General features: G+C 48.1%; 3 protein-coding genes across 4 annotated transcripts; 2 read left to right on the forward strand and 1 right to left on the reverse strand.

Moving 5' to 3' along the window:
* The first annotated feature begins 234 nt into the window (after window positions 1–234).
* LOC143215653 (uncharacterized) lies at window positions 235–7970 on the forward strand. 2 transcript variants are annotated; one of them, XM_076437961.1, is made up of 3 exons: window positions 235–4867; window positions 5306–5833; window positions 6712–7970. In XM_076437961.1, the coding sequence occupies exons 2-3, from the start codon at window positions 5324–5326 to the stop codon at window positions 7300–7302; spliced, it is 1101 nt and encodes a 366-aa protein (XP_076294076.1). In that variant the 5' UTR covers window positions 235–4867; window positions 5306–5323; the 3' UTR covers window positions 7303–7970. The 2 variants fall into 2 exon arrangements, with proteins under 2 accessions (XP_076294076.1, XP_076294075.1); XM_076437960.1 differs by having other exon boundaries at window positions 241–4820.
* Window positions 7971–8127: 157 nt separating this feature from the next.
* On the forward strand, window positions 8128–10194 carry LOC143215668 (uncharacterized). Its single transcript, XM_076437981.1, is given in 3 exon segments — window positions 8128–8516; window positions 8640–9059; window positions 9182–10194. Coding segments are annotated over 3 exon segments (1422 nt in total). The 5' UTR covers window positions 8128–8310; the 3' UTR covers window positions 9978–10194.
* Window positions 10195–10228: 34 nt separating this feature from the next.
* Mrpl39 (mitochondrial ribosomal protein L39) lies at window positions 10229–11821 on the reverse strand. Its single transcript, XM_076437964.1, has 3 exons — window positions 11621–11821; window positions 11335–11464; window positions 10229–11274 (listed from the first exon to the last, which is right to left on the reverse strand). Exons 2-3 carry the CDS (start codon window positions 11343–11345, stop codon window positions 10281–10283), a joined length of 1005 nt encoding a protein of 334 aa, XP_076294079.1. The 5' UTR covers window positions 11346–11464; window positions 11621–11821; the 3' UTR covers window positions 10229–10280.
* Window positions 11822–11883: the final 62 nt, after the last annotated feature.

Below are 11883 nucleotides of genomic sequence, written 5' to 3' on the forward strand. Positions count from 1 at the left end.
TATCGTACGAACGTTTGGTAACCTTGAGAAAATTCGTTAAACTTTCACAATTTCAAGAAAAGTGCGGTTTTTTCAATACCACGCGCGGAAAAATTTTTTTTTAACATGCTACACATCATTTCCTGTAGATTTTTTCACGCTGATTTCAAATCTGGTCTCATAAAACGTTCGTACCATAATCTCCCTATTTTTCCCATATTCTGTCAAGTTTCAGCTTCAATTTAAAAAAAAATTCATCGCTCTACCTCATTTCTATCAAAAGTTCTTGGATTTTGTCTCCGATTTGGACGAAAGGTCCCACTGTGCGGCGCATAGTGTTGTATTTGACCGAAATGTCCGGAAAAGTCGTAGTTAAGTTGTACACCGTTTATTGTACATTTCCACGTGTTTTAAGGAAGATTCTGTAGCTTCTTACATTACATAAGTTTCTCAGTATAGTTAGTAAGTTTTCTTACGAGTATAACACTTTATCGACGATTTTGTTATACTATCGAGTAATATCCGGTGCTATTTCTGGTACCATTACATTCGATAAAGGTTTGTGATCACAGTGCAAAACGAATTGATCACAGATTCGCGCAGATTAAAGTAAAGCAAAGTAAAAATTGTCTGCGACACCATAGAGACTTGCAGACTGATCTGAAGACTGAGTACCGGTGGTGTCCCGATCGGTGAACATCCGCCATTTTGACCGGGCTATAGACTCAAGTAAAGTAAGTACGTGGTCGATTGGCTAAAAATTTCTTTATTGGCTCCGTACTGTCCACTCTCTCTCTCCCAGTTCGGACGTTTTTGTCCCACAGTTCTTTTCCAGAGGAATTCCGCGAGGTATCGTTTTAGAAAAGCAAAACGACGACTTTCGACGCAAGGGTATACCGTGCCAGCGGACTTTCACGGTCATGTTACACACCGGGGGGGAGAAAAAAGATCGCGTTTCGGGCAATTACGAGAGCGAGGCTACGTGAAATGGTTGGACGACGGCCGCGCGAGCAATAATAACCGGACTGGAAATTCGGAGCGGAATTCGACGACAAGGAATTCGAGGAAAATCGCGCACACACGCGCGAGCGCGCGCGCGCGGCACGCTTTCCCTCGCGTTGGAAAAACGACAAAAGATCTACATCGAGTCTTCTATATGTAGGAGTTACGAGCGAGTGCTGGCCGCGCAAGAAATCTTCGAGCAACCGGGTTAATTCCGGAATCCTTTTATTTTGGAGAGTCCGCGGCTGGAAAAAGAATACTCGTGATAAGAAAATTTGGATCGATGAGAAGGGAACGGGACAATTTTTTCGGCTCCGAGAGCACCGCCGTAAAAATTCGGATCGAAGCGCCGAACGTTGAAATAGATTTCTCACAGGTAGGTGTGTCTTTTAAAAATAGTGTTCTCGTTTCCTCGACCCATTTCAGCCGCGGCAATTTGATAGAAAACTCGTTTTTCAGCACCGGTGAAACCAACGCGACGCGACGGCAACGAATCGAATTTTGTCGGGGATGAAGCGGAGAAGGAAATTCGCGGTCTGGTGCCACGCTCGCGCGTGCCTCCGTGGAATTCAATGATTCGTATCGGGTTTTACACATGTTACAGCCGCTTCGTTACACTTCGCTCGCCGGTGGAGAGAATTATAATAAGAAACGGTGAAACGACGATCCATGAGGATTCTTCGCCGACGCTTGACTGCTTTCAGCGCTTCGGTGCGCCGCACAGTGGTGCCGATTGCGAATCTAGCTGGACAAAAATCGAAAATCATATTTTCGCAGAAGAGCGCTGATTTCTGCGAACCACTAACTTCAAACACAGCTGCCATAGGTAAAAAATTGTCGCAGCGAGTTCGTGGGGTACTCAATCGAATCGGCAGAGTCTCTGCTTCAATCTGACGTGCGGATCATGGTATTACGATCATTTCTCGCCGAGATATAGCGAGTTAACGGAAAAATGGAAATTGTGCATCTTTTAAGCATATTTTCAGAAACACCTGGTATATCGAAATGTTAATGAAATTGAAAAAACAAAAGGAGTGCCTTGAAGAGAAAGAAACGCTCTTTCTATTGCTTTTTTGCGCAAGATTCTACGATAATTTTTTCGCTTTCTGGAGCCAGTTAAAGTTAAAACGCCCATATTTACTTCAATGTTGAATAACTCGAATAAAAAAAATCGCACAATATTAAAAAACCACACAATTTACACAGGAAAGACAGCCCTTCCAAATGATATTAACGCGATTTATCAAGAAAATTTGTTGCTCCCCGTGTGATGTTCCAAAGTTGCACAAAATTTTTGTTAACCGTCAATGTTAGCTTCATCTCGCTATAACTTTGTAAAAAGCCAACATAGCAACAATTTGAAACAGAGCATCTGAAACTAGAGGTGTCAGGCTTTGAAACCATTGTTCAACGATATCGATACGGCAATTTTTGACAGAGTTATGATCGCGTAAAGTGGGAGCAATTTTTCGGGTTCGCACAAGTGATACCTGAATTCTTTTGAGGAGGGTAGAATAATATTGTCCAGCTAGGTTCGCGATCGGCGCCACGGTGTTTTGGAACACTGTACGCCGAGGCGAAGTCACGGCAAACAAACTTGTTCATCAGGGACAAAGATCGCGGAACTCTGCACGACAAGCTCCGCTAATAATGGTTGCACCGGTCAATCTGAAACTGTGTCCGGGGCGTCCGACTTAATTGGAGTTGGTTTGTTCACATAAAAGTTTCGCAGATTCCGATCTCCAAAGAATATCGTGCGAAATTTAGTCCGACAACGAGGAGAAAGGCGCGAATACTCGGAATCACCGCGTGGCTTGTCCATCACGCTCGCGTTTATTAGCAGCCGCTAATTACATTAGGACAATAGGACGCGACGGTATCGTGCAGCTGTTGTCGCCGACGCACGTGTCCGGTGTTTAGTAGGCGTTTGCGATTAAATCGTATATTACCGAGGTAAATATGTAATGAAAAGTTTCGTTCTCCCGCTCGGATCGTTCTTTTCCATGGTAATTATTTTCGTGCGCGCCATTAGCTGATTAGGCACGGCAATCTCGAGGGAAACCGGGTGGGTGCGCCATTCGTCATTAACCCATTCCAACGCGGAGCTAATCTTGTCAAAAATTTTCGAAATTTCGTTCCGAGGACGGCTCGAAATCGTCCAGAAGTTTCCAGTATCGTCGCGAATTTCGCAATTGACTCGTGGACAAGGAAACCTTCCTTTCTACTTAATACGGTTCTCGAGTAACGAGTGCCGGTGCATTTGCGGCATGCATTATGTGTGTGCACGCGTCCTTATGTCAGGTAATGGAGGGTTGTTCGATTACAGAGCGGGGGCCGCACGCACGCATACATTTCCATCGTAATCAACCGACCGCTTCTCCGTCTCTTATCGCCGACCCTCTATCTTCTCTCCGTCATTTCCCGCGAATGCTTCTCTAATCGTTGCAATCTACAAAGAAAAAAGAGTTCGTTTCCTTCTCGCCCAAAACAAACGTTGGATGAACCAGAATACGTACGCAGTACACTTGAATCAATGGGGTCGAGCCGCAGGTGGGTTCGAGCTCGAGCGGCAAATTTCGAAAACGTTCCAACGCAGCTCTGCAATCAATAGTTCCCAACTGCGAGCGGCTTCAGACCTAGCCGCGAAGTTCTGAAGACGCTCGAACGCAATCCTGAAACAATAATTTCTAATTACGAGTCGAGCACATTTTTTTCAGGAAAAGAGACTAACCCACCGACATTAGACTCCTCTTTTTGTTGTTTCTCCATTGTAGATCACAAAAGAGGAAACGTCCGCGTGTAGAGCGATTTGCTTCAAACCTAGAAATATTAATTATAACAGAACACAGAGCTGTGTATCAATTGCAAGCATTTTGTTAACGATCGTCCATCCGATCGATTTGATTCCGTCCATGCATACATTTTTCAGGGAATGAGTCCAACCTAACCCATCGGCGTTAGACTCTTCGCCATCCCTCGGAGCCATTCGCCTAGTGCGGCATTTTGGCCAACGTTCGCGGACGATCTAGAGAGGTTGAAAGGGGACACCATGTAGATTCTGGTCGGCCGATGTTGACATGCGCGAGCCGTGTCGAAGCGATATGCCCGTGAAACGAGCGTGCCGCGCGCGTCTACCGTGGCCTGGTGGCTGTGCGAGCTCGGGGAGAGTGCGCGTTCCTGATCAGTAGCACACTTTCATCGCGGCGAGGAAAGTGAGCGAACGAAAACGTTGCGGGCCAGCGAGAGGAGGCAAAGCGAGGACACTGGTCTCGTCTGATCTCGTCTCGATCTCGGTGTCTCGTCGAGCATTGGAACGCGACTGCACGAGCTAGAGACGCGTCGTTGTCGACGTTTGCCGACGCGTCAAGAAACAGAAACAGAATCGGACAACGACACGGAGAAGGAGAAAGCGAGGGAGGAGTGGCGGCAGCGATAGAGGAGGAGAAACGTCGCGGACGTCCTCGGTGGCGGCATCAGGACACGGCCAGGGACACGTTCCGATCGGCGAGAAAATAGAGAACGTCTCTGGCCGAGGCGGCCCCGAGCAGAGTCCTCGGGACTGGCCGGATAGTTCGAGAAAGTTGACGTTTATCGAGGAGCGACCCCTGATCGCGACATTGACCCTGACCGAGCGAAGAATCCGCGGAGAACTAGCAAGAAACAAGCGGAGAGAGCATTCGTTTGGCGTATGGACCAGCCGAACCGATGATTCCGGGGGTCGATCCTCTCCGGGAAGGGTGACTCATCGCACAGTGCACGGTGCACAGCGTCGCGACGCTGCGGACGCGAGCAAGGGGCGAGGGCGATCGAAGCAGCAGCAGCACGCGAGCTCGTTCGACGTAAGGAGCTCTCCTCGTTCGATTCCAAACTCCACGCTCACTCCGAGGCGGGTTTCTCTTCGATTTCGTGCTCTTGTTTTCCAAACTATATCCTCACCTCCCGTTCAAGATGGCTGACGCTGTTGCTCGCGAAGCTCGACGCGATTCGGACAGTTTATCGCCACGCGCCGCGTACACATTTTATAAATATCCAGGCCGCGACGCGTGCTTCCGTCGGTCCTCGGGATAGTATACACCGTGCAAGCGTGGACACGCAACGTGCTTCGCCTCGCGTTTCTGCGGATTCCTCGTTCCGTTTCCTTCTCTGCTACTCGTTTCACCCTTGAGCCTGCAACACGATTAATTATATAGTTTTTCCCAAATTGTCCGCTTGACAGTCGAAAAGAATTTCTGAAATACGATAAAGTTAGAGATTTGTGGCGTTCATTGTACAGAGATCCGCAGTCCTGTGTTAACCGTATATGATAAAGTTATTCGTTTCACAGTTGGCGGATAGAGCAGCGATGAGCAGGGGCAGCGAGAATGGGCTCTCCCTGGCGACGCCGCCGGCGATCCACGTGGGCCCGATCGTGAATCCGGGCACGAACGAGACGATCTCGATCGTGATCCCGCTGTCGGCTCAACTGGCAACTGTCAGCAGCCAGAAGATCGAGAAGCCGTGCAAAGACTGCACGAGGGAGGATCGCGCGAAACCATTGGCCCGTCCGAGGAACGACAAGACCAAGGGTTGTCCTTATCCGGGCTGCACGAGATACGGCCGCGCGTTTTCCAGGGCCCACGACCTCAAGCGTCACATACTCCGCCACGAGATGAGGAAGGAGAAGTTGTCCAATCATGAGAATCCGGCCAGCAAACTGCGGATCGGAGAGTCGGAGAGTATAGCTTACAGACAGGCAACAGCGTGGCCCGACGACTCCAGCCATCGGGAGAACAAATCTTACAGCTGCCCGCAGTGCAAGAAGAAGTACACCAGCGAGATCAAGCTGAGGGCTCACATGAGCTCCCACGAGAAGGTATATATGTACACACCGCTGCACCGTCTACGCCTATGCGCTCTCTACCCTTTACGTAGACAACCGGAGCTCGCGAATCAGCAAGGAGGACGCGCGGCGGGCTGCCCGGTTGCCTACGCACGGGGCATATGCAGTGACTCCCACTAATATGTATGCGGACACTCTTAAAAAGACCATAACTTTTTCAATATTGGAATGTACGACTTGAAATTTTTGGAGAAGTTAGAATAATTGGTTTGCTGCACAACGTGACAAAATTTTTTGAAAAAAACTGCAAGTTGTCGGAATTGCAGAGGAAATACTAAAAGTTGTGTTTTCTAACTTTTTTATGTGGGCTTATATGGAAAATTTAGAAAGCACTTTTCGTAGATCTGTATCATTTAAACATATTCTGACAATTTCATGAAAATCGGTCGACGTTGTAATGATCTGCAAACGTTTAAAGATGGTAAAAATTGCAGTTTTCACGATTTCCGCCTCCAACTGCAGTAATTCGAAGGATTCTAACATCTTTCAATGCCCGTCGTTCTTCCCCGCATCAACCGATTTCTATGAAACTTTCACAGTGCATTTAATTGACACAGATCTACAAAACGTATTTTTTTAAATTTCAATATAGGCACGCATAAAAAAGTTGTAAAATGCAACTTTTAGTATTTCCTCTACAATTCCGACCAAATGCAATTTCTGAAAAAATTTATTCTCACATCCTGTAGTAAACTAATTGCTCTAGCTTCCGAAGAAAGTTCAAATCGTATAGTACAATATTTAAAAAAGTTATCATCTTTTTTTAGAGCGTCCGAATATTAGTGAGAGTCACTGTATGTGCATATTCCCTTGTGACCGTTTCCTAATCCCGAATTCGCTCTGCTCGCCAGTCCACAGACAAGAACGTATGCGCCCTGTGCGGGGTGTGCTCGAAGGACGAGGTGGAGCTTCAGGAGCACATGAAGCGGCACACGGCACACCTGTTGGACGTGCAATCGGTGCTGGCCAAGGCGGAGTCGGAGCAGGGCGAGAAGGAGGACGACTTTCTGCTGGAGGAGATGTTGCTCCTGCACAAGAACCCTCGGCGTCCTCTCCAATCGGACAAGCCGAACGGTTCGAAGATCCGCTGCGACTACTGCTCGAAGACCTTCAAAACCAAGTGGACCCTGAGCTCGCACGTCGCGGCGCACGAAGGTCGGTTCCAATTCGACTGCAATCAATGCGGGAAGAAGTTCGTCCGGAAGAGCCACTACGAGGGACACGTCCGGTCGCACGAGGCCGCGAGGCCGTACGTCTGCGAGCAGTGCGGGAAAACGTTCAAGGAGCTGAAGCACAGGCGGGAGCATACCAAGAGGAAGCACCCGTCCAATCAGAACGCGATACAAAGTCTGCTGGACAGCATCAGCCCCTGCGCCTCCGAGGAGCTGCCCGTCGATCAGACCAAGTTCACCCTCCTGATGCCGGTCAACTTCTCCGTTTAAGTTTCATGGCCACAAGCGCGATCATAATTTCCCCTCTTTCCCGAAGCTGCGGCGCGAGACACCGATTTTTATGACAATCGAATCAGGCGCCTCGCATGGACCAAACAAACAAGTTTCTTACGTCTATTACCGTTCTCGGGGAAAGCACCCGACCGTCGCTGCGAGCCGAAGCCAGCTGTTAGACACGGTCGTTCCGTTTCGTTCTTCCTTCGTTCGCGCCGCGACATTCGATTCGGACATTCGCACAAGCGAAAGCGGACACTTGAATGCCTCGCTGAGCGTCCAGGTCGCGTTACGTTACAGGGGAAACACCGTATACCGAGAGTCCAAGATAACAACGTACTACGCGGAGTTAGCAATCTACTGGGCTGGCATTCTTTCCGGTAACCTTTTCCTAGCTCCGTGTAGTACGATTCTACTGTATCGGTCGTGACTAGCCTCGACACAGAGATTATTATCGGTACTAACAATAACGCATTCGGTTCCGTCACACGATTACTTTCTACTCCTATGCTCCCTGGGCTTGTATATTCGTTTCGTCTGTAACTCTGCACCCGAACGAGCAGCACACTCACTCGCACACACACAGACAGACAGACCAAAGACAATCTTGATTCCAATCGCCCTCCGATCTGTAAATATAATTCCAATAAATCGACCGAAAGATACCTGTTATTTTCAATGGTAACTAGCGATGTTCGTATTGAATCGACTCACACGTGTAAATGTGTGCGTACAACGCGCATGGAATGGAAAATTCCGAAACGAGAGATCGAGAAGAGCTATTCGACCGTGCAACCACACGTTGCTTACTTTGTTTCGCTGTCTCTCTGTCGGTCATTTGTAGTTTTATTAAATTCCATTTTTTTTTAGCGAGAGCAACATTTTACCGAGCATGAATAAAAGGGGAACAGCGTTTTAGCGAGAGAGAGACAAGGCCGCTACATCGCGAAGACGAGGATCTTCGAGACGTGAACGAGTCTCTTTTTGACTGTTTCACATTTTTAAATGAACGCGCGCAAGCGGCAGAAGCTGTCGGCGACGAAATACGAAGAGCCCAAGGAGTCGCAGGAAGATTCAGGATGTTCGCAGGAAGCTCCGGCGCCGAGCTACCGAGGATACGCGTTGGACACGCTTCCGCCGGAAGTCTTGGAGATGATACTTCGACTGCTTCCGTTCCACGAGGTGGCCACGTCGGTGCGCTTGGTTTCCAGGTGGTTTCCTTATCTAGGCTACAATCGCCTCTGCGACAGGCATAGGCAGAGGCAGTGATCTCCGCAAAGTTTCGTTACATACGGAGAAAAGAGACGAAAGTTTTCCCTTTACCATTTTTTCAGACATTGTTTGACAGTGGCGGCGGCAGCGTTGAACGCCGCGTTTCTCGCAACCGGCGCGAGGATAGAGGTCCTGACGAATCGCGTGAAGCAAACATTATGGCGGACCAAGGTGAACGTAGAGGTGCTGGCCTGCATGAAAGCCCTGGACATTTTGGAGTTGATCAGAGAGCAATATAAGCTGCTCAGAGCCGTGACCTGGAGGTACACGCATCCGCCTACGGAAGATCACAAGTTCTCCAGGCTTTGTTTCTATGCGGGCAGCTTGCTGGACTATCTGAACGATCTGCTGACCCAAGTGGTTAAGCATCACACGTGTATCGAGTGGTCCCGCGACGCGTACGCCTCTGTTGCGGACCTTGTCAACATCTGCAAACGGTTCATGAACTTCTTCGAGAAGGTCTCGGAGCGCAGGGTGAACAGGTGAATCCTTTCGGTATCCTCTCGTTCTATCTCGACAGAAAGCCGAGCCTGATAAATGACGGGGGATGGTCTTGCATGAAACGAGAGATCATCTTACATAACAGAGAATAACAAATCGTTAGATCCGTGCTAGTATCCGGCTGCAAAATCGTGGACGTTCTCGATTGTCTCTTGGAGGGCAGGCAAACATTGTCCTCGAAGATGACGAAAAAACGATCCGGAAGCTGCGTGGTCAGCATGAAACTCAGGTACGTGATGAAACGCGCCTGGTTCACGTGCCTGGCTGTCGCGAAGAACTCGGAGGAGAACTCGTGGAGGGACGAGCAGCGTTTCATGTACCTGAGACTGCGCCGTTTGGTGGGCAGCGTGAACGATCACCTGCTCGATAGCTGGCATTACAAGAGCGAGTTGAATCTACAGGTGATACATCAGCGGTTATTCTCAACCGATCGAAACGCCACTTTTCCGTTTCCATCGTTTCGCTCTCTACTCTAGATACCTTTGCCGTTCCCGCTGAAACCACCGCCCGCGTCCACATACTCGGGCTACGGAGAATACGGCGGCAAGTTCTTCTACTACGGCAACATGAACAAATACGCGTACGAAAGCAAGTTCACGAGCAACGCGAGTTCATCGAACGCCGCCCTCAACACCGAACAGCAGGTGGCAAGGCCCTCGAAGCCGACTTTCGACCTGGTGATCGATGTCGAACTGAAATGCAGCCCCGAGCTGGCTCCGCTCGCCGCCCGAGCGAATCTCGGATCGGACGAGCTGGAGGCCTACGAGACCAGAAGATACAAACACCAGCAACTCTTCCTGACGATGACAGTGACGTGTCCCGCGTCGGCAGCCAACAGATTGCCAGCCACCTGCGTCTGGGAATTGCGCAGTCCCCGATATGGCCGCAATAATCCCTAACAGAAATTATACGGACTCCCGTACCTCTTCCATATTTATTTTTATCCTATTAGTTATACACCTATACAGAGACAAACACACAGATTTAATAGCGGTCGTTCGTAGAAAAGTGGATACATGTATGTACGCGTGTACAAGATGTCAGGCCCGATCAGAACGTTCTGGAAAATAAGAATCTCTAAGAATATCTATTTAAGATGACCACGCGATGGGCGGAACATCCTGTACACGTATATAGAGTAACCAGAATAAAGAGTGCCGATTATAGAATTTTATTTACGCTATGCCCTTAAAGTATCAAAATTAATTCGAAGCAGACATTTTCATAGGCGATCCCGCAGTGTCCTCTATCGTATGGTTCAGCCAAGTCGTATCGTTCAGTTTTCGAGCACGTTTCTCTAATATACCGTAGGCATAATGGTTCAGGAGAATTCCTTTGGGTAGAGCTATCCCCTGGAATCTGTATACGCTGTCGTTCTGCGGTAATTTGTGCACAGCGGTGATCGTACAGCGACCTATCAAATCGGTATTCCCTACCATCGGCCCCTTGCTGATGTCTATGTGTTCCCCGACTCTATACAGCACCACTTTCTCCTCGTTCGCTTTAGCTATGTCTGGGATCTGCTGCGATTTGATAGGGTTGTCCTGAAATATCTTTTGAGCGACCTCTTCGGTGGTTTCTAGCCTCTCGATGGGGATCTGTTGATTGGTCAGTTTTACAAACTGTGCCGACATGGCCCGCATTTCTTCGACAGTGGGCTTCCAATCAGGCAACTCGAGGTATACGTCGTACACAAAGCTTCCTGCCTTCACATTCGGCACTGGGAAACTGTGCAAGTGGAGCTTGACGTCCTCCTTGAACGAAGTATCCACGACAGCGCCCAAAAGGAACGAACACGTTCGCCAAAATGCCAAGTTCACAGCGTTCACCTTCGGACTCTGCAGATTCAACAGTTCCAGCTTACAATCCGAAACTAGAGGTCTGTGCATGTCCCAAACTGATCCATCCACCAAGGCAAGAGCAGATATTTTGACAACACCCCCATTAATATGTTTGGCGCAGTCTGCCGGCGTTGATAGCATCTTGTTCATTACAAAAGTGATCTCTTCCACCGCACTTTGATATTTCACATCTATTTTCTCAATTCTTCCCACAGACGACTTTTGCCTTTTCTTTTCTTCGTCGAACAATTGGTTCTTCCTCTGCCTTGTTTCCGCTTTCGATAGCATACTCTCGCATCTCGATTGTATGCTGGTCTTTTGGAGTCTCAAAGCACCGAAACAAAGAATTCTACTCCTAAAATGAATTTTCCATCTACGTTATACCGCATTACCAGTTTTTTCATGAATTACTCACCTCTGAAACATTTTTGATCAGGATATAATGCGACTGGTTCACAAGACGAATAACTGTTGCATCTGTGCACAGATGCACTCTTAATTTCTAAGTTCCTTTTACAGCCTTTATTTCGAAATCCGACAAACACCTAGAACGTTACATCGAATGATCACGCGTACGAGAAAAATACCAGCGGAACTTGACCTAGTAGTAAAGTGTACTTATTTATCAAAGTATCGTTTTAAGAAACGTTACGATACGCAGGTTATCTTTATCGCCGTAACCTCTCTCCACTGTGTCTCACCTAAATTTATCCACCTCGGCGGTACATAAAGTTCATGACATTTTATTCTCGTCTTCCAAGTTAGTACTTTACTTCATCCAAAGCAATGTTTGATACGGTGTGCGACCATTTTTCATTTAAAAACAACAAAATTTCATGAAACTTATTACGAATACCATACACAAACTAACGCGAACTGTTCGCTACGAGAAATTCTCAAGTGAAATTCGCGTGACGTGACCGTATTAGGACACGTACGCATGAATATTTTAAGAAATCTGAAA

Source organism: Lasioglossum baleicum, chromosome 14, assembly GCF_051020765.1.
Source record: "Lasioglossum baleicum chromosome 14, iyLasBale1, whole genome shotgun sequence".
Lineage (NCBI taxonomy): Eukaryota > Metazoa > Arthropoda > Insecta > Hymenoptera > Halictidae > Lasioglossum > Lasioglossum baleicum.